Raw genomic sequence first — 24236 nt, forward strand, 5'->3', positions numbered from 1 at the left:
ACAATATGGCTGAGGTGGAGACAGTGGAGGTGTTTTCTTGTGCTACGGAAGGTGGTATGGCCCTCGGAGGCCAGGCCAGGCACCAGAGTGCTCAGGGAATGGTTTCCCAGAAGCACTTAGCTACTCAGAGTGAGACAATGGTCCAGGGGAGGGTCTGTTTGCTGTGGCATCACAGTACAGCAGTACAGTGACAGCAAGGCCACAATACAACTAAAGACGACAGTTGGGAGCCGTGAAGAAGCAGTTTGACCAGATCCTAAGTGAGGTACGGGAGAGGCTCAGACTCAATAGGACGGAGCTATCATTCCTGCAGTAGGGAGCTTTCCTGCTAGGGAGGACACAGGAATGGGGAGTTAGCGTCCAGCTATGTGTGTGGCTTCACAGGCCACACAAAGACCCCTGGAGCAGGTCTGCCAGAGGCAGGTTGAAGGTGTTAGCTAGGACCCTGTGGCCAGGTAGCCTTATGGTTAGTCCAGCCAAGCAGATCCCGGTCACCACTGCCACCTGGTCTGTGCAGTTGGGCAGGGCTCCCCACTGAGGAAGTGAGGTCCAGGAACTGGGAAGGCAGGGGCCTGAGACATGGGAGGTGGAGGGGTCTGTCCTCTGGTGATCATTGTAATGAGGTGCTGTGGGCTAAGGGGCTGACACCCAAGAACAGACACAGGGGCCACCTCCAGGGTCACTCAGAGCCTGAGGCCTGTGCATCCTCCATTGTGTGGGGACAGTGCAAGGAGGACTGAAAGCCTGGCTTGCTCTAAGAGAATGTCTTCTAGTGGAGTGGGGGGGGGGAAGAATGGGGGACCACTGTGCTAGAGCCCAACTTTCTGTCTCAACCTTGGTCTACCCAAGGAGGAGATGAGGCCAGCAGGTCCCCAAGGCCTCCTGAGTTAAATTCTAAGCCCCATCAAAGGGAAAGGAGGAATCACAAACTGTCAGGTCTCCTTCTGAAGAACACAGTCCCTAATGCCTGAACCCCACCTCTACCACCAGAGAGGCCCAGGGCCCACCCATTCCCAGCCGGCATCCCCTGTCCCATCCCCTATCTTCCCCTGCCACTGAGCTATAATTACCCACACCTGGGAAACGGGTAGCCTTTCTGCCCCTGTCCCACATGAAAGGCTGGCAGGCTCTCTGCTGGGGTGGGCGGCAGGGTTCCCCCTCTGGTTTAACCCCAGGAAGGGAAATATTTGGTGAGCACCCTCCAGGTTGGCACCTGGGCCTTATGGCTTTTAAGTGGAAAGAGTATTTGATCTTCACCTTGGCCCTGGGGAGGTGGAGAAGCTTGTCTTCTCATTCCCCAGGTGTGGGGCTGCCTTCTACCTCACCCTACTGCCCCAGTGGGTTCCTCTGTGAGGAGATGAGAGGGTACACATAGGCTATAAACCAGTTAGGACTGGCCCAGGCTGGCACAGGGGCCCACCTGCCTAAGTGTGAGGAAGGTCAGCCTTCACAGTACCTGGACTTCAACGATGGGCCTTAGAGAGATGGCCTGGATCAGAAAGGATAAGGAAATAGGCCTTGAACATCACAAAGAAGCACATTCACAGAAACACCCCATCCCCAGCTGAAGATACTAGTCTGAAACTCAGAGAATCAAGCCCAGAGTGTTGGGGGAAAGGTCATGTGCTTTTGGTAACAACCACGGCTCTTCCCAGATGGCAATGGCCAGTGTTGATGCTAGCCTTGAGAAAGAAGGGGTTGTCCTTGCCTAGGCTCTGCAGCAAAAGACACCCCCCACTGCTACCTTGCAGACACACCCACTTGTGTTTGCCTGCCCATAGGATATTAGGCTTTCCTTCCCTCTCCCTGCACCCCTACCCTCTCTGGGGAAAAGGCTCAAAGGCAAGACACCACAAATCTACTGAAATTAGCAGTGTGGACTGCTGGTATCCAAGAGTTTCACTCAGGCTCCTCCCCCCAAAGTCTTTGCAGAGGAGACCCATGGGAAAAGCAGACACAGCCACGCGCCAAGTGAAGCTAGGTGGGGGCTGGAAAGTAGCCCAGGTTGTGGAGAAGGGTGCCCCGTGACGCTCTGCTGCCCCCACGGTAAAGGGTGAGAGAAACCCCCTCACTGGGGCACTGTTTCCTGAGAAGCAAGCCCACCAGGTGCTCATGACGAAAACCAGGTGGCAAATGGCCAGAGATCTGGGAGAGTGGTGGGCAAGCCACCACGTCCTGGAGAGCCAGCTCCGCAGTGTTCCGAGGGCCTGTGGAGGATCACTGTCACCCCACAGCAGCTTCAGTGGCCTCCATTATGCTCCCAGCCACTCCGGCCCCTTTGAATTTTGCAGAAGAAGGGGGGTGAAAGTACTAGGCAGACTTCGAGTGGACAGAAACCAGATGCTCCAGCAAAGGGTTCGGCGAGAACAGATGTGAGGCTTGGAGCCTCCCTAGGGTGATGGATGGTGTGCAGCCCGTAGGAACCCGGTCCTGTGGCAAGGCCAGCAAGCCATTTCACAGCAGGCTAGGCTTAAGAGCCCCCATGCCTCTGGCAGCCACCAGCAGGATCAGGCGTCTGAACCCAAGAAAGGAAAAGACGTAGAACAGCTCTAAGCAGCCACGAGGCTCACCTCAGCAGCAATCCTAAGAGTGACCTCCCCACTGTGAGTGATAACCTTTAACCCCCAGCACAGCCCTAAAATCTGCAGACATTTCCGTAGGAACGGTACTGGTCACCCATTTTATAGATGGAGAGCCTAGGGCTCAGGAAGTGTCCCAACAGCCAGGGTACCACAGATAAAACCTGAGCCCAGATTCCTGCTCTCACTGATGGGGAAAGTAGCTAATTCCTGGGGAAACTGAGCGTCTCTGTTTGTCCCCTCCCCTCCCCAGAGACATGCGCAGTGAACAATGGAGGCTGTGACCGGACGTGCAAGGACACTGCCACCGGAGTGCGGTGCAGCTGCCCGGTTGGATTCACACTGCAGCCGGATGGGAAGACGTGCAAAGGTCAGCACACGAGCTGTGTTGGCACAGCCTTGCCTGGCCCCAGAAGGCCCATATGGTCCTCCAGCTGGGCCCAGCGAACCCGGCTGGTGGGCAGATGAACGGAGACAGCTGGCAGCCACAGCAGTGGCTGTCAGAGATGTCAAAAAGAGGGAGAGTCCCCAGCAGGGTTCGGTGGCACACCTGTGGTCTTCCGGGTCAGGGAGGTTCTGATGCCAGAGACTCTGCCTGTAGCTTCAGAGCTAACAAGAGTCACAACAGACCATTCCAGGTCTTCAGCTCTAGGAAGGGGGGCCCACTCCCAACCCTTGGCCTGAGTTGTGTGGCGTTTAGCCTAGAGCTGGTAGGGACAGCCTGGGACAAGGCATGCATCATTGTGTGTCTCTAACACAAATGTGTGAGGGACCCTGAGCCAAAGGCAAAAGGGCTTCTTTTGCTACAAAAACTGAGGCGTCTGGACATGAGGATGAAGGTGGCTGAGGCGGAAGGTAAGACCGCTGTGCAGCTAGGCAAGAGCAAAGACAGGGTGGAACTTCCTGCTGTTCTCCTCACAGCCCAGTGACGTCACGGTACTCCAGCCATCATATAGTCGCCCGGGCTAGCGGATAAGTATGAAGGAGACAACACAGCCTTAGGCCTACAGGCCCCGGCTTCCTAATGACTCTTAGTTTCTTATAGTTCTTCTTCAAAATGGTTGGGCCCTTTAACCAGGCTGGCCCTGCCCAGCCTTTTGGCCAAACCTCCTTCATGAACATCAGTCACTCCCTGGGGCCCTCATTTCCTCCTGACTTCTGGAGTGGGCCAGCACACTCCTGCAACTGAGGTGCCCTCACTCCTGCTGGCTTCAGGTGCTGGGAGGAGGGCACATGGAGATGGCTTCTGTCAGCCTCTGAGGTAAAGATGCAGCCCACACATCATGATGCCCTTATGAGCCGCAGGTGGAAGGTGGGGGGCAGTGGCCTTCCCCGGCATTTCCAGTGACTGCTGGCCAGGCCTCAGGCAAGAGTAAGTAAGACAGGCACAGGTTCAGCTTGTCACTTCGAGATGGTCTCACAGCACTGCCTAGCCTCTGGGCAGAATCTAAAAGAGCAGCAAGGCTTCTAATGCCGTTGCTTAGGCCTGGTGACCATGTCAGGGGAGAAAGCAGAATTGAGATTCTTCCATGGACGGCACTAGTTAAAGGGCGAGGGGCTCCTGTGTAAATGCCTAACATGGCCATCGTGACATGTTCAAATCCAAGAAGCCAGGCGGCAGCCACAGACCTCAGGGATGGTGTTGTGGAGTTCTTGACAGTAGGCAAGAGAGGACCCAGCAGTGCTCAGGGCCCTGGGCAGCACAAGCAAGCCAACGGGGGCTTCCTAGTGCACCTGAGGACCTGCCCTGGGGTTCTAGCTCACCAGTCAGGTGTACACTCTGATCTTGGCGAGGGTCCAGGGGACAATATCAAAGGGATGACTTCAAAGGTTCAGTGTTTTCTGAAAGCCCAGGAGTCCTCATCAGGCAAGGGCAGGTGGCGGCAGGGGGCGGTGACAGCTGAGAAACCCAGAGCTGGAAGGCCTGGGCCAGCTGGGAACATCAGGGCAGGTGGAGGCAGGGTGGGAAGGTGGAGCATTTGCCCAGGCACGGGGGCCAAGGGCCTGGGGAGTTCACTCCAGACCTAGCTCTGCTCTAGGCCACCCAGCCCCAGGCTCCCTCTTTGGTACAGTGCCACTTGCTCTCGGATGAGAATGTTCCTAACTGATCCTTCCCCCAAAGAGGGGGCTCCTGAGCAGGAATCTTAGATTGCTTCTGATACTGACGCCCCTCCTCCTGGCGTCCCTCAGAACAGCCTGGGAGAGCCCCCACCCACTGCTCTCCCTCCTCCTCCCCCATGCCCTGAGCCAAGCAGGCCACCTGCCAGGACTTTCATCAAAGTGGGAAAGAAGGTGTCCTCACCCCACTTATAGGCCACCCAGCCCAGCCCTTGGCCTCCCTCTGCACTCATCTGAAAGCACGCCCTCATAGGCCCCCACCGGTGGCCAGGCTGTGCCCAATGAGAGGGCGGAAGGGAAGAGGGGGTTGACCTGTGCGTTCCTGTAGCTCACCCCATTAGGACACCCCTATACACATGAATCTGGGCCCAAGGCCTCTGGCCCTCAGCTCTCCCTACTCTCTGGGATCCTTGCCTTGCTATTGAGACCTCCATTCATCTCTGGGTGAACGTTCTTAGGATGTCCCTGGCCCTAAAGGCCCACCTCTGCTCTCCTCAAGCTCTCTCATGTCCCCAAGAACAGGGTCAGTGACAAGAGAATGGCCAGGACAGCTTTTCTAGGATAGGGGTAGGCAGAGGCCTGCAGAGGGTCAGCAGAGAGAAGCGGACCGCTACAGAGGAAAGAGCTGTGAGAATCTGCCCCAAAACAGCGGGCCTTTATCCTGGGATGCCAGAGGCCTCGGCACGCTTAATAGACCATGGAAGGTAGTACTGGTTGCCCATGGTAAGGAGCCCGGCACAGAGTGAAGGGAAGAGGTGAGAGGAGCAGCAATTGAACTCTGGAGATTCATTGGAGGTTGAGGTCCATGTGAGGCCAATAACCCTCGCTTAGATCCTGGGCTAGAGAGAAGAGCAGCTTTCCCAGCTTTCCTGGCTGCCCAGGCTTTCCCTCTACCGCCACATAAGCCAGCTGCACCAGCTTGAGCTCTTTCTCATCCTGTCCCTGTGGGAGCCTCTTCAACAAAGACCTGAGGCACTCTTTGTGGGAGGGAACATGAGTCCAACCATGGGCAGCACCGGGTGAGCACGGCATGAATGGAGGGTCTCACAGAGGCAGACAGACATCCTTGACGTGTTAGCCAGAAGCCCACACTGTGAAGGAGAGAGCTCTCTAACACTGGAAAAAATGTGAGCTGAGGCCCACTGGGGCACAGTATGAGGGGCATCACAAATGGCCTGGGGTGGAGTCGGCGATCTGTGGAGTATAGCCACTGCTCACTAACGGCCGAAACGAGAACAGCTTAAGCGAACAGACCTGGAATGAGATGGGCCCAGACCTCACTCACTGGAGGAAGCCTCACCACCACCCAGCGGCTTCCTCCTCCACTCAGACTCCCCTCAGCAGGCCGCAAGCAGTGCACCTGCCCTCAGGTGTACTGATACCCACTAAGCCCCAGAACCTTGGAGACGTGACTCCCTGTCGTCTTCATGGGTCTGTCTTGTGTTCTGTCCTCATCCAGGAATGGAAGTGGGGGGGCGTGCTTGCATAGATTGCCCCCGTCACCTGTGGCAGCCATTGCTGCAGCCTCACTCCTTCCGGAACGCCTCCCCAGATGTTTGGGTAAAGGGACGTGGGGGTGGGAGGGGCATCACTGTCCCTGTTGATCCTGTCGATCAGGGGTTAGCTACTCACGCAGGTTCTTTGTATCTGCGCTCAACTGGGGACCGGCCCTAGGCAGTGAGCAGCAGGTGGGTCAAGAAAGCAGGATGGCAGCCCGCCCTCCCCAGGCCGTCCCCACCACGGCACCTGAGCCTGCTCCCCTCCCCCTCAGACATCAACGAGTGCTTGACGAACAATGGAGGCTGCGACCACTTCTGCCGAAACACGGTGGGCAGCTTTGAATGCGGCTGCCAAAAGGGGCACAAGCTGCTGACGGATGAGCGGACATGCCAAGGTGAGCTCCCGCCGGGCCCCAGCTACCACTCACAGCCTGTCGCCATGGTCAGTGTCCCTGTGCTCCAGGAGAGGAAAGCACCCAAACCGGCTAGCTCAGGACAGCTCAGGATTCTCTAGATCTTGCTGCCTGTTCTTGTCTGTCTTTCGTGACTTAGAGCCACACAGTCCAACCCTGTCCCCTTCAGGGATGAGAGGAGAAGTGGGTTTTGCATGCCCCAATTCCAGCTGGGGCATAATTACAAGATCGAGTCTTAGCCTGGGCTGCACAGGGGGACCTAATCTAACGTGGGGGGGAGGGGTGCATATATACATATACATACATAAACACATATACATGTATATGTACATGTATATATGTACACACACACACACACACACACACACACACACACACACACACACACACACCAAAACCCAGAGAGGGATCCACCTGCTCTCCGCTCCCATCCCCGCCTTCTCTGTGCAGGCAGACCACCTCTCAAAGCACAATACTGCCTCCTGCTGGAATGCATCAGACATCACAGACACTTTTCAACAGTGGCTTGGATAACTCAAGCCCAGTGGGCCCCTAGAATGCAGGGATCCCAGGAGGAGGGTGATCAGGGAGAGTCCTGGGAAAGCCCCTGGTTGTATGCTGGACAAATCATTTCCCAAGAGAAGCCGGAAGCTGTCTCATTAGGAGAGGGAGTTTGGGGGTACTCAAGACCTCAGTGGGGCTGAAGTTCCATTGGGAAGGAGGCAGGTGCCCTAGAGGACCAACCTGGTCAGAAAACATGAAAAGTACCAGGGCCTCAGTTCTAACCCTGAGTATCCTATCAGGGTCTGACTGTTTTGTCCCTGTAAGGCTCTCATAGTTGCAGAGTAGACAGCCCTTTAGTCATTAGACTGGCAGTCTCTGGCTGTGAGTGCAGCTCAGGGTCTGGGCAGTGAAGCTCTCAAGTCCCAGGTCCTGGTAAGAGAAGGCTACCCAGGATACTAACCTGACCTGCTACTCACTGGATCGGAGCCAGCCATACCCTTCCCCAGGCCAAGCCTAGTTCCCTGGATGAGCATCCTAGCCCACCTTCTCTGGAGGCAGGCTGGTCAGTATCCCCGCAGCTGGCCAGCCCCACGGCTCCTCCACACTCTGGCTTTGTTTCCCCACCAATTTACCAAGCTCTGTAGATGGCTAAGGGCAGTGGTTCTCAACCTGTGGGTTATGACCCCTTTGAGAGTTGAATGGCCCTTTCACAAGGGCTGCATATCAGATATCCTGCATATCAGATATTTGTACTATGATTCATAACATAGCAAAATTATAGTTATGAGTAACAGCAAAATAATTTTGTGGTGGGAGGTCATTACAACGTGAGGAACTGTATTAAAGGGTTGCAGCATTAGGAAGGCTGAGACCATTGATCAAGGGTCTTTGACCTGGAATCCTCAACCTCCCCTGAGAGAGTAGACAAATCAGTAGGACCTTCCTGGCATCCTTCTCACCCAGCCTCATTTGTGTCTCCGCCCTTTTCCAGCTCATCTATCTGAATGCTCCCCAGGTCCAACAGAGAGGAGTCCAAGCTCCTTAGGGACCCTCCTACCTTCCCAGGGCCCTCCGACCTTCATACAGTCCCCTGGCCTCCCTGCCTTTGTCTGGGGCATCCCTCCTCCATCCACAGCCTAGGAGGTCCTCCCAGACCCCAAGGAGAGTTCCCATCCTCATCCAAGCACCCACATCTCCTTTGGCATCTCCCTTGTATCAGGGTCTTATGAGCACATACATACCTTGAATAAGTATGACATCACTAGAGTTAAACACAAAGAACAAACTCTTTGCTGTGCCCACGGAGGGTCAGGTCAGTGTCCATTTTGCAAGCTTCTCTGGAGAAATGAACCCAGCCCTCACAGAAGACAGTCTACCCTTGGCATAAACTCTGAGGGAAACAGCTATTTTGAGTCAAAATTCTATTACTATGAAGAGACACCATAGCCAAGGCAACTCTTATAAGAGAAAGCATTTAATTGGAGGCTTGCTTTCAGTTCTAGAGGCTTAGTCCACGATCATCGAAGCGAGGGTGGAGACAAGGGGACCCCTGAGACTTGCTAGCCAGCAAGTCTAGCTGACAGCGAGCTTCTCGTTCAGCGAGAGACCCTGTCTCAAAAATAAAAATAAGGCTAGAGCAATGTCTTGGCAGTTAAGGGTGAAGGACTGCTTTTGTAGAGGACCTGAGTGCTCAGAAGCTCACAGTGGCCTGTAACTCCCGCTCCTGGGACTCTGACACCCTCTTCCGTCCTCCTCTGGCACTGTACTCACATATGCATAATTAAAAACATGAAAAATTTTTAAATAAGTAATTAAGGTGGAGAGTAGATGAGGAATATACCCAACATTAACCTCTAACCTACACATATACGCACAGGTAAACACACGGGCACACACACATGCATACACCACACACACACACACACACACACACACACAATATCTTTTCTAACCACGTGAGCAAGAAAAACAACATAACAGAGGGCCATAATGGTCCTCTACTAATGACATTTTGCCTCACCCACTTCCAGAAGAGACATGAGGGCATTCTGCCCCAGCAACAGGGCTAATAGAGACAGCGTAGGAAACTGATAACAAGAAATCTGCTAGGCTGTGGGAGGCTGTGCCGAACCTCGGGACCCCGGGACTGTCCAGGCGGGATGTTCGTTGGATACTGGGCCTGCCCGGTCACCTCTCACTGTCTCCCCTCGGCCACAGACATCGACGAGTGCTCCTTTGAGAGGACCTGCGACCATGTCTGCATCAACTCCCCTGGCAGCTTCCAGTGCCTGTGCCACCGAGGCTACACACTCTATGGGACAACACACTGCGGAGGTCTGCAGCCCGCCCGCCAGGGCCACCTCCCCCTCGAGGCACGCGCCTGGCCATATGGCCATCAACACTGCTCCCCACACCCCAACCCAAACCTTGACCCTGGTGGGTCCGGGAGGCTGGGAAGGCTGGGAAGGCTGCAAGGCTGGGAAGTTTGGGGACAGAGGGATTATGCCAAGCAGAGGACAAAGAGATGGGAAGGGAGGTAGGCCATGGGACACCATAGGATGCCTTAGCAAGCTTGGAAGCATAAGCCCAGAACTTCATTTCATTTCTGGGCTGACCCAGTCCAGAAGGGGAGGCCAATGCACAGAAAATTCCAGAAAGTGCATTCCAGAGACAGGAAGGATGGTGAGACGATAAGAATCCTAAGGGAGGAATGTTTGGGTCAAGGTGGAAAAGCAGTCCAGAGGGAACAGCATGTACAGAGGCACAGAGGCTGGGGATATAGCGGGGATGAGCCCAAAAGCAGCAGGAAACAGGGTACCAGTCCCCCGGGGAGACACATGCAGGAGCCTGGAGGAGAAAAGCCTGAGGGCTTCTTTACTGTGCTACACACCAAAGCAGGGAGACTTGAAACAGAATAAGTCATATTTGTGTGACAAAGGGCTCTTGCTTTCCAGGGAAGGGAGCATGGGATCCAGGCGGCCTCCCGGGTGGGGGTGGGGGCCAGTGCTGAAGAGAGGATTCAGGAGCCTGGGATGACGTCCTCACCTGGCTCCTGGGTTCCACGCCCAGCACCACAGCCAACAGGAGTATGAGCTGAGCCAAAGGGCTTCAGGCCAGATGTGCCTGGTGGAGATGGGAAGGGTCATGACCTCTCTTCTTTCTCCTTGACCCAAGGAAGGCAGGAAGCTTGAGAGGGTCAGGTAGTCCTGGAGACCGGGGAGTAGCCACTAGATGCTAGCACTGTTGTCCAGGGACTCTCAAAGTGCCACCAAGTGTTACCCCACTTGCATGCTGGCAGCCTGGAGCAAGAAGGGCCAACCCTTGCCTAAAAGAGGCTTTTGATCAGAGGAGGAAGGGTCTCAGTGGCTCCTTTCGCCCTGGTGCCTACTGTGCAAAATGGGAAACTGAGGCTGGCAAGAAGCTGGTGCTCTCCCTGAGGAGATAAGCTATCTGAGATTGCCCGGACCTCAGCCAGATTGGACGAGGAGCAAGAGTTTCCTAGTCTCTTGCCCTGGGTGCTCCTGGGCCTCCCAGCACCACGGGTGTGGCCTGGGTTGGTAGTTCCCACCCCCTCCTGCCCTCACTCTCCTGCCTGTGTTTCCAGACGTGGATGAGTGTAGCATGAACAACGGCAGCTGTGAGCAAGGCTGTGTCAACACCAAGGGCAGCTACGAGTGCGTCTGCCCCGCGGGGAGGAGGCTACACTGGAATCGGAAGGATTGTGTGGGTGAGTAGGAAGGGGCGACCTTCCAGCCCCGCCCTCTCTGTGTGGGAGAGGCAGTGACTTCAGAGGTAGAGGGCTAATGAACAGGGGTCTCTTTTCACTACTGTTGGCTAACAGGAAACAGGGCTTGTGGGTGAGGGGGACACTGGGGGCCAGGCAAGCCTAATGTCAGCCAGAGACACAGGAACAAGGGCCCTGAGGTGGGGAGGGGGCCACAGAGCATAAGACCTGGGATTCTGTGTGGTCAAGGCTGTGGGTCCAGGACCCTACTGAAAGATGTAGATTGATGGCCCCACCTCCATCAGCTCCTCTGGTCCTGCTGAGGAAGCTCCAGGGAACAGAATGGCTGACTCCAGCAGCAGCAATAGCAGCAGCAGGCCTGCAAATCACACCTCTAATCCCCACCCATCTGCCAGCCCCTACACAGGGGCAACACTGCCACCTAGTTAGCCCTGGTTTTCCATGCCCTCTCTACAAGGGCCATGTGTCTCCTCTCAGTTCTGATGACTCATGTTCATTGATCCAATGACTATCAGATAAGCCAAACCCCCACAAGACCAGGGAGCAGTTCTGGGGTTGGCATGTGCCTGCCCTCCTAGAACTCAGCTCTCCAGGTTGCTGCCCTGCCATGCTAGGCAGGTGCTAGGCATGGTGGAATGTAGGCATATGGAATCCCAGATACTCTAAGGGCTGAGGCAGGGTCAAAGTGTCAACCTGAACTCCAGAGTGAGTTCAAGGTCAACTGAGTGAATTCCATGAGCTCCAGGTTGTTCTGCAATGGAGGCCTGTAATGGCAGCAAGTCACCTGCTAAGTTCCTCCCTGGTCCTCCCTCCGTGGTCACACAGGCTGCACTTTTCACTGTCACCCGGAAATAAGGCTCTTCCTATCCGTTTGTTCCACAGTACTGAGTTCCACCACTGAGCCACACCCTGGTAGCTGAGGCTGGCCTTGAACTCCTAACCATCCTGTTTCCACCTCCCAAATGCTAGGATTACATATTCTCACCCTAGGGCGGAGTTTTGGTAAACACTCTGGTCCTCTTGGATGGCCCATCTAATCCCGTGATCTATTTCACACATTATTACCACACCCCTCAAAAGGACCATGTCCCTCCACTTCCTGGACGGAGAGCACAGGTCCAGGAATTGCAGTGGAGAGTATTGCAGTGGAATGTCCTGAAGTTGGGACGATCTGACCACCCCCCCCCACAGAGCAGTCAGCCTAGTCCTTGTGGTACCAACTAGCCAGCTTTTCCTGAGAGATTTGACCCTTCTCAGTGGTGCCATACTGGAGAAGAGGGGTGATAGACCCCAACAGCAGGGATCACCAAGGCTGCCTCTCCCTCACTCTTTGTGATCAAAGAGCAAGGCTGGTGGTTTTCAAACAAATGGAGGTCTGCTTACAGAATTCGGAGAGCAGCTATCCCACTGAGATGGAGATGCAGCTGGGTTGGCACGCATGACAGGTTAACTCAGTTGAACCTCACATCCGAATGGCGGGAACCATCTTGAGCAGGCAAAAGGACAGCTGGGTAGACAGTGATGCAACACGCACTCGCCAGCAGGAGGATCAGAAGTTCAAGACTCTCCTTAGTTACATGGCAAGTCTGGGGCCAAACTGGGCTACATGAGACCCTGCCATTTAAAACCTGAGGTGCGAACACACTCCAAAAAGCACCTGGAGCTTAGCAGTAGCTGACGTCTACATGGGTTTCCTTCCCATGGTCTCCGGCTACAGCCGTCTGCTCTGAATCCTGGGTAGTCAGTTTCTGTGCACTGGGACGGTGTCTGAAAAGCCTCACCTAAGGCTTCTCCACGGTGACTTTACATTCTGGAAAATTCATTTCTAGTCTCCCAGGGCAGCAAAGATAATGAAGACAGTGGCATTTCTAAGCACTTCATGACAAACTCCTCCAATAAAATGAGCCTTTATTACTTGGCGAGTGTTTCAGAGTGAAGGCAGAATGTCCTATTTCAGCCCCTGTGAGTGCCAAGATCCTTTTCAGCAGGACTGCTTCAGCTCATCTCGAGAACAAGTCTTCTTGTACATGGTTCTACCCACCAAGAGCCCCAAGGGTGGCCTAAAGCTCATTTCCAGTCTGTCTTTATCTCTGCCTGGGGCCGAGCTGGTTCCAGCACAGCGATAAATTGCCGGGACACAGGAAAACCTTCCCTGGCTGTGAGATGGTCCCATAGGGTGGGGTGTCAAGAAAGCGTAGCAGACTTCTCTGTGTGAGGGCACTTGGGGGACAGCCTGGTCCCAGCAGATAGCATCCTCCTGGTTCTAAGGATCAGATTGCTATCAGTCACAGTATGTGGCAGTGCATGGGGTTTGGCTGCCTGCGCCAACAAAGGCCCTGGCCTTCATACCCAGGTTAGAGCGGCCTGTTGAGAGTGTTGAGCTAGGACACCACTTCCTGTGGCTTCTGGCTCCTATATCATGGGCCTCAGGGTTGAGCTGTGACTGTAAAGTGCTCCATTTTCCCGGCACTCCAGAGTTGCTTGTGACTACAAAAGCTCCACCATGGCTCTCTGTTAACCTTTACCCTATTGTCTGTGGTGACAGAGGAGATCTGAGAAGGGCTCCACCCGGCTGGGTAATTCCTGCATGTTCGCACTGATGGCGTCTCTCTGGAGTCTGTTGTTTTTTTTTTTTTTTCCTTTCCTGTTACCAGCTGTATGGAGACAGCTCACAGGCAGTGCAGTGCACAGAAATGACCAGTGTGACTCAGCATATAGTACAGTGGGGTTTGGTACGTTGGATGAGTCACATGACCCACCACATGACTGTGTAGATACCCACCCATGTGGAAGCCCAGGCAGGTCACCAACGCTTCTCTCTCTCAAGTAAGCTTGCCAGTTACCCTGTCTCTGCCTCCCCAGCACCGAGATGACAAGCCTGTGTGTCACAGCCAGCTTCTTTTACATGCTACCAAGCAGTCAAACTCAGGTCCTCATGCTTGTGGGGCAAGGATTTTGCCACCCAAATTATCCCCCAGCCCTGGGTAAATGATTTTAATGGAATCCAGTACAATGAAGTTTTTCCTTGGCCAAGCTCAGCACCAAGGAAATAAGGGCTTTATTAGGAAGGATGTCAGAGGCGGGCATGGTGGTGCATGTCTGTAATCCCAGAACTTGGGGAGGCAGATGCAGGCAGATCTCTGTGAGTTCGTGGCCAGCCTGGTCTACAACGCTACTCTAGGACAGCCAAGGCTATACAGAGAAACCCTGTCTGGGGGGGGGGGGACTAAAGAAAAAGAAAGATGTCAGGAGGGGCTGGGGACCTAGCTCAGCAGTTAAGAACATTGGCTGCTCTTCCAGAGGACCCAAGGTAGATTCCCAGAACCTACAGGGTGACTCACAGCCATCTCGAACTCCAGTTTGAGGGGATCCAATACTTTTTCGCCTTTATGGGCACCAGGCACACATGAAACTAAAACACCTACGCGCATAAACTAAAATCTTTAAACGAAAGAAAAGAGGCAGGAAAGCTGAGGCCGGTAGCTCAGCTCGGTGGCAGAGACTTAACTAGCATGCATGAGGTCCTGGGTTCAACTCTGGATCAGGAAAGACAGGACAACTGTAAGGGCTGGTGGATGCATTGGGGAGAGCGAGCTCAGAAACTACAAAGGAAGCACTGGCCACGCAGCATCCCGCATGGGAAGCTGAGCAGTGTCTTCTCTGAGGGAGAGCTGCGTTCCAGCCTTGCTCACTGAGCAAAGGCATGCGCTCATCCTCAGAGGGAGGGTGAGGTGAATTTGCTTCAGGCGGTGTTAGTTTTGGGCTGGAGAGAGTCTAAGTGTGGCTTATTCTGGCTGTGGAGGGATGTGGCTTGATGGAGCCTTGTGATCTAGTCACTGGAGCGGCTTCGCCTGGGAATGGGCTCAGAGTACTGCATTCTGCCTGCTCTGGCTCAGAGCCCATCATTCCTTACCAATCAGATATATGTCTAGAAGTGCATGCTACTTTCCCTGTCTCCTTATCTTTGCAATTATATTCTCTCTATATACAGATATACAGATAGATAGACACACATATGTACATGTATACATGTATGAATACACATATGTACGTGTATATACCTATCTGTGGTATATGTATGTAGGTATATGTATGTATCTGCATGTGTGTGTACAGGTGCATAAGGCGATGTGTCCATGTGGGTGTGGCGACCAGAAACCTACACTGAGTGTCTTTCTCTCTTACCCTCCACCTTCTTTTCAAGTAGGGTCTCTCACTGAACCTGGAGCTCATCAGTTCAGCTATCTGGCTAATGAGCTCCAGGAATCCACCTGTCCCTGACACCACCCCCCGCTGACACTCACCCCCATGCTGGAGTTACAGACATGTGCTCCTACACCTGGCTGTTACACTCTCAGGAATCCCAACTCGGGTCCTCAAACTCTCACTAAAAGCACTGAGCCATCTCCCCAGGCCCTTTCCCTAGGATGTTTTCGATATTCTCCTTTTCTTAATTTATTTATTTTTATTTCATGTGTGTCTTAATTATGGTTTCTAGTGCTGCAACAAAATACCATGGCCAAAGAGCAAGCTGGGGAGGAAACGGTTTCTTTGGCTTACACTTCCAGATCATAGTCCATCACTGGAGGAAGTCAGAACAGGAACTCAATCAGGACAGGAACCTGGAAGTAGGAGCTGATGCAGAGGCCATGGAGGGGTGCTGCTTCCTGGCTTGCTCCTCATGGCTTGCTCAGCCTGCTTTCTTACAGAACCCAGGACCACCAGCCCAGGGATGGCACCACCCACCATGGGCTGAGCCCTCTCCCATTGACCACTAATTGAGAAAAATGCCTTACTGCTGGATCGCATGAAGGCATTTCCTCAACTGAGGCTCCTTCCTCTCCGATGACTCTAGCTTGTGTCAAGTTGACACACAAAACCAGCCAGTACAGTAGTCACTGGTGTTTGGCCTGCACATATGTCTGTGTGAGGGAGTCCGACCCACAGCAACTTGAGTTACAGAGAGTTGTGAGCCATACATATAGGTGCTGGGAGTGGAACCTGGGGTCCTCTGGAAGAACAGCCAATACTCCTAACCTCAGCCATCTCTCCAGCCCGATGTTTTCAGTCTTCTAACAATAACCACAGAAGTTCTGAAGAGCTGCTTTGCTTTAGGTGCCTCCTGGATGCGGGTGCTGCCCCTCCCTGTACCCTGAAGTTGGTCCCTGCCAGGGTGCCCAGGTTCTTTTTTTTCTCCCCAGAATTTTTATTTATTACAGTTTATTCACTTTGTATCCCAGCTGTAGCCCCCTCCCTTGTCCCCTCCCAATCCTGCCCTCCCTCCCTCATCTCCTCCCATGCCCCTCCCCCAGTTGACTGATAAGGGAAGTCCTCCTCCCCTTCCATCTGACCCTAGCCTATCAGGTCTCATCAGGACTGGCTGCCTTGTCTTCCTCTGAAACCTGTTAAGGATTCTCCCCCCACCCAAGGGGAGGTGATCAAAGAGCCAGCCACTGAGTTCACGTCTGAGACAGCCCCTGTTCCCCTTACTAGGGAACCCACTCGGAGACTGAGCTGCCATGGGCTACATCTATGCAGGGGTTCTAGGTTATCTCCATGGCTGGATGCAAAATTAACTCAAAAAAAAAATTCAGTAGCCCTCCTATATACAGGAGATGCCCTAAGTTCTTGAGCAGCTGCCTCTTACCCCAGATGGGCCTTGCCACCTTCTCTGAGGACAGGCTTGCCTTCAGGAGCTCCTTTCTGAGGATGCCAATGACCTTTCCCCAAATAGCTGAGACCAGGATTACAGGGAGACAGAATAAGCTGGCTGTCAGTGGCCAGCACCCCATACTGCCAAACAGACTTGCATCTTCCTGTCCCCAAGTGCCTTCCTGCTACAGTCTGGCCCTGTCAGGGGGGCAGGAGACTGGACTGACCCATATTCATGGCCTCCGAGGGCATGCAAAGTTCCTCTGGCCTCACTCAAGCCCTTTCTGTATTCCCTGTCTCCTCAGAAATGGGCGGGTGCCTCTCACGGTCCAAGGCCTCTGCCCAGGCCCAGCTGTCCTGCGGCAAGGTGGGTGGAGTGGAGAACTGCTTCCTGTCCTGCCTGGGCCACAGCCTCTTCATGCCAGGTAACCCTTAGCTCTCTGGATTGGGATGGGTTAGCATGCTGCTTCCCAGTGCTCAGGAGGACAGAGCCCAGGCACGGAGCACTCCCTGACAGCTAACCGTCTGGCTCTCTGTGGACCCGGGCAGCTTCCACAGGCCTCAGTCTTGATCTTCAATTCATTCAGCAACCCCTCGGAGACCTCAGAAACCTGGGGCCCCAGGAGGAAGGTACGCCCTGGCTGACCTTACCCACTGGCCTCTCCACAGACTCAGAGAACAGCTATGTCCTGAGCTGCGGTGTTCCAGGTCTCCAGGGCAAGACACTACCGAAACGCAATGGCACCAGCTCCGGTGCAGGGCCCAACTGCTCAGGTAAACTTGGGCCTGTCTGAAACAACCATGCCTAAATGACCCTTTCATCCTTTCTTCCGGTGTGTGATTCAGGAGAGGGAGGGGGATCACCCAAGGAAGCTCTGGGCCTGCCCATCATGACTTGGGATCCTGGAAACATGACAGGGCCAGGACCTGGAAGCCTGGAGGCTGAGGCCCAGGCCACAATCAGGGAGCCACATGAGAGCCTTCCTGACTGAGCCCACGGTTGTACGGTGATTCAGTAACTGCAAAACATTATGATTCCACAGACCTCTGTTACTGCCATTGTTTGAGACAGGGCCTCATACAGCCCAGGTTGGCCTCAAGCAAGCTATAGGGCAAAGGATACTCTTGAACTTAGGCCACAGAGCTGCCCTTGAACACTATGCCCAAGACTATGCTCTTGGAACCAACCCTGTTCCCACAGAAGGCTGGGATGTTGTGCCTAACACATCTAGGATGTGTTCTGAGCATCCGGGGTCACAGGACTCCACCGGGGTCAGTGGAGCTGGGGTCTACTTCAGAGCAGTCTACGGCTCTAGGTGTCCTAGGGTTTGAAGCCCCTCCCCTTCCTTGCCTCCCCTCTGTCCTCTTTCCTAAAGACACAAACCGTATGTGTGACTTTGGCCATGGAGGAGGAGGAGAGCAGCTTTCTCTCCTCGACCCTACCAGCCATGGGTGCAAATGTTTCAGGCCTTACAGGGAGAGAAATAAGTGGGGCAGAGGAGGTTCCTCTACCCAGGAGGGCTGCCGGGGCAGAATGGCCCACACCGAACCCCACCCAGCTCCAGAAGGACCTGTCCTCTGGCAGCCCCCGTCCCCCACTACCTCCTTGCCCACAGGAGAGGCCGCCACCTGGGGGAATTTTGGCTTTCCCCAGATGCCCCCACCACCCCCATCAGGCAGAAGGCCCGCTTCAAGATCAGAGATGCCAAATGCCATCTCCGACCCCGCAGCCAGGAGCGAGCAAAGGACACCCTGAGGCATCCCCTTCTGGGTAAGTGGCCACCGGCCCTGCTTACCCAAGGAGCAGAGGGGAACTTCCTGGCCCAAGCATAGGCGCTTGTCTGTCCTCCACCAAGGCCCCTAAGCCCTCTGAGCCATGTCTGGCATAAACTGCAACTCCTGGTCACGGGTACTACAGCACCTAGTGGGGCCACTGTTGCAGCCCCACACAGGATTAAATCATGCATACACACACACACACACACACACACACACATACACACACACACACACATTCTTTGTGGCCTGGTGGAGCCCTGATAGAAGGTTTTTCAGCCTCAAGGCTGGTCTCAGGTAACAGCATAGTAAAAGGCCCGTGAGGAAAGCCTCCATCTCTGGGCCCTTGAGATCCGCCCACAGACCTGAAAAACCTCAGCCCCCAGCAGGCTTTACCAAGGCGTAGCGTCCAACGCTCATCAGGCAGAAAGCACACACACGGCCTCCTCACTAGGTATTATGAGGTACCTCCATACGTGGTGGTACGTCACTCGAGGCTGGACCTGAGGCTCACCTCAGCCCCCAGTTCCTGTTGGGACCCTAAGCAGCTCTGGTCTTACGCTGCTTCAGTGTTTGTCTTGGTTAGGGTGTTATTACTGCGAGGCGATACCATGACCATAGCAACTCTGATAAAGGAAAACATTTACTTGGGGCTGGATTACCGTTTCAGAGGTTTAGTCCTTTATCATCCTGTCGGGAAACACTATGGACTGCAGGCAGACATGGTGCTGGAGAAGGAGCTGAGAGTTCTACAGCTTGATCCACAGGCAGCAGACGGAGACTGTGTCCACACTGGGTGAAGTTTGAGGATAGGAGACCTCAAAGCCAGCCCCCACAATGACACACTTCCTCCTACAAGGCCACACCTACTCCAACAAGGCCACACCTCTCAAGAGCATCACTCCCTATGGGGCCATACCTATTCAAAGCACCACACTGTCCGCATCTGTCCCATGTCCTCGTGGACATAGAGGGACCTTGCCCATGGGAGTTTGCAGGTAGGGCTAGGAAGGACCCTGCTTCTGACACAGATCACCTTTGCCACAGTGTACTCTTCTCTGTTCAGACAAGTGCCACGTGACTTTTGTGACCCTCAAGTGTGACTCCTCCAAGAAGAGGCGCCGAGGCCGCAAGTCTCCATCCAAGGAGGTGTCCCACGTCACGGCAGAGTTTGAGGTGGAGATGAAGATGGATGAGGCCTCAGGTGAGTGAGGCGTTCTTGGGGGCTGGGAGTCTGGTGGACATGAGGCTGAGTGAGCTATAGGGAAGTAGGGGCTTTCAGGGAGCGCTGCACACGGCAGGTCAAGCCCTGTAGCCCTGAGTGCAGGAGGCAGTGCATGGCAACACCTGGGGCAGAGCAGAGTACCCCAAGTATGCCCCCGCTGGGGCAGGAAGGACAGGGGCAGAGACTTTCCACAGCAGCTGAGCCAGGCCTTCTTCCCAGGCAGCGAGAGGAGGCTTGTAAAATGGTATTGTGAATCCTTCTTAGCTATAGGTGAGTGGTGGCTAACAGGTGAGTTGTTTGCTTTTATTATTATTATTATTATTATTATTATTATTATTATTATTGTCCTTTTGAGAGAGCTTCTATCTATTATGCAGCCCTGGCTGCCCTACAACTCTCTATGTAGACCAGGCTAGACAAACTCACAGAGATCCTCCTGCCTCAACCTCCGGAGTGCTGGGATTAAAGGTGTGTGTGCCACCACTCCTGGCTTGGGCTGTTTGCTTTTAAGACAGGGCCTTATGTAGCTCAGGCTGCCCCCAAAGCTGATACACAGCTGAGAATGATTTTCAACTCCTGATCCTCCTGCCTCTACCTCTTGAATACTGGGATTACAGACATGCACCCATCCTATCTGGCTCCATGGTAGGCAGTGGCAGAGCTGGTTGCTGCTGGCCGTTCTGTCTAGTGGTATAGCAGTGGTCTGGGCCACGGGCATTGTGGCCATGGCCCCTGCCCTAGAAGCACTCCCATCTGTGGGGAGGCAGATGTGTGCAAGTCATCAGTGCCGGGTGAGACTAGGTGGAAGGGCTGTGAGATGAGGTTGGGCTGGGGAAGGCGCTGGAAGCCTTCTAAACGAGACTGAAATCAGAGTTAATCCAGTAGAAGTGTTGGGGAGTGGGACTCGGGATAGGAATGAAGAAGGTAAAGGCACTGGGGTCAGAGAGAACAGGATGCCCCCAAGGAACACTGAGGAGGAGGAGCAGAGGCAGACAGGAAGCAAAGAGAAGCAGAGAGGGACCCAAGTCCCCAAGGATCTGCCCTCATGGCCTACTTCCTGTGGCTAAGCCCCACCACCTAAAGGTTCCAGGACCTCTCCTGATAGCGGTGCCAGCTGCGGATGACGCCTTCAATGCAGGAACCTTTATGGCTAAGACTGGGTCAGCGGTGCTGGTGCACATGGGGAAAACAAGCCAAAAAGGGAAGGCCAAAAGTCAAGATACATTCTATTCTATTCTTTTCTATCCTATCCTATCCTATCCTATCCTATCCTATCCTATCCTATATTATTATTTTGAGACCAGGTCTCTCTATTTAGCCCTGGCTGGCCTGGAACTTACTGTGTTGACCAAGCTGGCCTCAAAACTCACAGAGATCCTTTTTCTTTAGCGCTAGGATCAAAGGCGAGTAGCCATGCCTGGCCTCACCTTATTTTTTGAAATAAGGTCTCTCACTGAATATTGAGTTCTTTGACCGATAGGTTAGCTGGCCAATGAGCTCTGAAGATTCACCTGACTACCTACCCCAGTGTTGGGGTTACACATCCACCTGATTTTCAATGTGGGTCCCAGGGGTTGGGGGATGAGAACTCAGATCCTCATGATTGCACGGCAAGCACTTTACCTATTACGCCATCCTTCCAGCCCTTGAGGACACCTTGTATCTACCCGGGTTAAAGCTGAACAGTGCCCTGGGGACAGTGCAGAGAACTGGCAGCGGCCTTGCTGAGGCTCAGATGTGCTTGGTGGCCTCGAAGAGGCCATGCCTCTTAAGACCCTCCATCTTCCTTTTCTGTTAATCACCTCAAATGTCCTCCGCCCCACCCAGACACAGGTCTACTGTGAGACTGTACTGAGGTGGTTTAGACAGAAGTCCAGCACAGGCCCTGGCTCGGGGGGGAGCCCTCAGCAAAGAAGGCAGCCATTGGCATGTTAGAGTTACTGTCACTGGGTCCCTTTCACCCCTGCAGATACCTGTGAAGCAGACTGCATGCGGAAACGCGTGGAGCAGAGCTTGCAGGCCGCCATCAAGACTCTACGCAAGTCCATCGGCCGTCACCAGTTCTACGTCCAGATCTCAGGCACTGAGTACGAGGTGGCCCAGCGGCCTGCCAAGGCACTGGAGGGGGCAGGGACATGTGGCATAGGCCAAATACTACAGGATGGCAAGTGCGGTGAGTTCCAGCTCATGGCCTCAGATACTGACTTTATCCTCTTGGCACTGGCAGCCTAGTGAACACACAAGAAACACAGACACGTGGCGGGGACAGAGGGACTGTCCTGCCCAGGATGAGAGCATAGCACTGGCTGTGATCACTGTCATTTAGAGCACACGCCCTCTCTTCTGGTCCTGGACCTGCCCTGTGATCTTCACCGTAGCCATGAGGAGAGGGGATGGGGTCAGGACAGCACAGCAAAGTCGCAGAAGTAAGGCCTGAGTCCCTGGGAACCAGACTGGGCCGACTCCAGCCAGCAGCGTGGTTCAGTGAACCCTCAGGCTGAGGAACTGGGAGGCTGAGTTAAGGCTGAGATGCACAGTTCTACCCTCCCCGCCACCCCCACTCCCAGCCCCTGGGGCACCACCCAAGAAGTCAGGAGACCAGGCCCAGCATGCTATGGGAGAGGGGCTGTGGCCTTGTGGCCACAGAGAAATCTCTCTCATGTCCCCCACGTACACGAGGTGAACGAGCCTCACAGTGTACTCTCTGTCTCTCTGAGGCTGAGTGTGGGAGGTGGCCGTGGAAGGAAGGCTAAGTGTGGGCTGGACAGGCCTGGAAGAAGGTGCCTCACCATCAGGAGAGGAGAATATTGAGAGAAAGATTTCAGGAGGTGCTCCAAAGGGTGTGGCCACTCAAAGCCAGGGATGACTCATTGATCCAAGAAGTTGGTAAAGAGGGAGTTTAGGGACATGCAGAGACTTCCCAGCCTGCTCCCAGGAAGATGCTGAACAGGCCCCAAGAGCCAACATCAGGAACTCCATGCTAAGAACATGATCTACACATGTGCTTGAGCTCCAGAAGGGACAGTGAGGGACTCGGTTATGTCATGTCATTCTCTTACTTTTCACGACTTTTCTGAGAATCATTTCAAGTTTTCAGAAACCTAGTCAGACAGAACAGGAAATGGGTATATTCCAGCTATGGACACCATAATAGCATATGCTCTCTATGCATGCTCTCCTCCCCCTTCTCTCTCTATCTCTCGCTCTCATATCTGTGTGTGTGCCTTTGTCTGTGTGTGTATATGTCATGTGTCTATGCGTGTGTCTCGGTGTAGGTGTGTCTGTCTACATCTTTACATCTAAGATGAAAATGCAGTCCATACCAATGCGCCCAACTGAGGAAGACCTCAGGGTCTTCCTCGGCCTCCCCTTTACACATGTGCACTGTCTTCTGGCAGTGACAAGCGCAGCTCCCTTTGCCCTCAGCTTCTCTCCTCATGAACATCTTAGGTGGCTCTCACCATCGCCCTGGCTCTGTGCTGCCCTTCATCTCTGAGCTACTCCACAATAATCTGTCCAACCACCGGACCCTCCTTCCACTGGTCCCCAGGTTCTATGCTGTGTTATGTCCTTGGGTACCAGCTCCCCCAAACAGGCAGGAAATGAAGAAGGGGTTTGGGATGGGAAGTCCAGGTACAGACATCCAGGGGATGGGACTGTTGGATGAAACCAAAAAGTCAGGCAGGGTGTAAGTCAAAGAGGCACAGGCATCTGGACACAGCCTGTGATACCTGGTGAAGGGCTGTGCGGGACCAGTCTAAGAAGACGAGGCAGGATCCAACCTACAGGGTCCTCACAGACAGCTGTCACCTGGGCGGTGCTCTCCACTCTTCTGGAGGTACGGGCTGTCTCCTATCCGCACACAGGGGATGGCCCCTGACCGCTGTTTCTCTGCTCTGCCTCTGCAGTACCCTGTGCTCCTGGCTCCTACTTCAGTGGTGAGCCAGGCCAGTGCTTGCCGTGCGTGTCAGGAACCTACCAGGACATGGAAGGCCAGCTCAGCTGCACACCATGCCCCAGCAGCGAAGGGCTGGGCCTGGCTGGTGCCCGCAATGTGTCGGAGTGTGGAGGCGAGTGTGGCCCACCTGGAGGGGGAGGGTTGGGTGGGGATCAGTTCCAGACAAGGCCCATCAGCCCCTCATCTGGCTCCCGGAGCAAAAGCGAATGCCGTGTGTAGTCATAAACTGTGACCTTATCTGATGCTCTTACCTTTCCCAAAGCCGCACAGTCACCACTCACAAGAAAGGCCTTACAGTGAGCACCTACAGTCAGTGACAGAACGAGGTGTGGCTTGTAAAAAAAAATCCGAATGCTTAGGTGACACTCTCTGGGAGACACTTCGTCCAAGTCAGGAGATTGACTTCAGCCAGAACTCTCTCTACATAAAGAGCTTAATGTGTCATTTGCCCTGTTGGTGGTTGAGAAGCCAGTTTTCCACTTACCAGGGCAGTTGTGTTAGCATAGGGCCCTGCCATTTACTGCCCACTCAGTCCCGTCTGCGACATGGGCCAGAGTTTCCCATTGGCCTCCCCTGCTCAGCCATACTGAGCTCATCCTAGAGAACACACACCAGCGGCTCAGCCCTGGAGAGGGAAGGTGTCTGAGAGGGTAGACCCCAGGGGGAACGGAGAGCTCCAGGCCTCCTCCATGACACCAGAGAGCCCAGACTCCAACCTGAGCCCCTGTGGCTCCCAGCCACTCCCTTGCTCCTTACTTAGCCTCAGC

At 54.2% G+C, this 24236-nt stretch overlaps 1 protein-coding gene across 3 annotated transcripts in view; it reads left to right on the forward strand.

Moving 5' to 3' along the window:
• Positions 1–24236, forward strand: part of Scube1 (signal peptide, CUB domain and EGF like domain containing 1) — a 118743-nt gene that overhangs the window by 83492 nt on the left and 11015 nt on the right. For all 3 annotated transcript variants that reach the window (XM_060388925.1, XM_060388923.1, XM_060388924.1), the window contains 10 exons: positions 2833–2949; positions 6469–6591; positions 9331–9447; positions 10718–10840; positions 16816–16935; positions 17180–17284; positions 18165–18281; positions 19353–19490; positions 21481–21684; positions 23420–23581. In XM_060388925.1, the coding sequence (XP_060244908.1) occupies positions 2833–2949; positions 6469–6591; positions 9331–9447; positions 10718–10840; positions 16816–16935; positions 17180–17284; positions 18165–18281; positions 19353–19490; positions 21481–21684; positions 23420–23581 (1326 nt within the window). The remainder of the gene's footprint in view (positions 1–2832; positions 2950–6468; positions 6592–9330; positions 9448–10717; positions 10841–16815; positions 16936–17179; positions 17285–18164; positions 18282–19352; positions 19491–21480; positions 21685–23419; positions 23582–24236) is intronic.

This window comes from Meriones unguiculatus, chromosome 8 (assembly GCF_030254825.1).
Source record: "Meriones unguiculatus strain TT.TT164.6M chromosome 8, Bangor_MerUng_6.1, whole genome shotgun sequence".
Lineage (NCBI taxonomy): Eukaryota > Metazoa > Chordata > Mammalia > Rodentia > Muridae > Meriones > Meriones unguiculatus.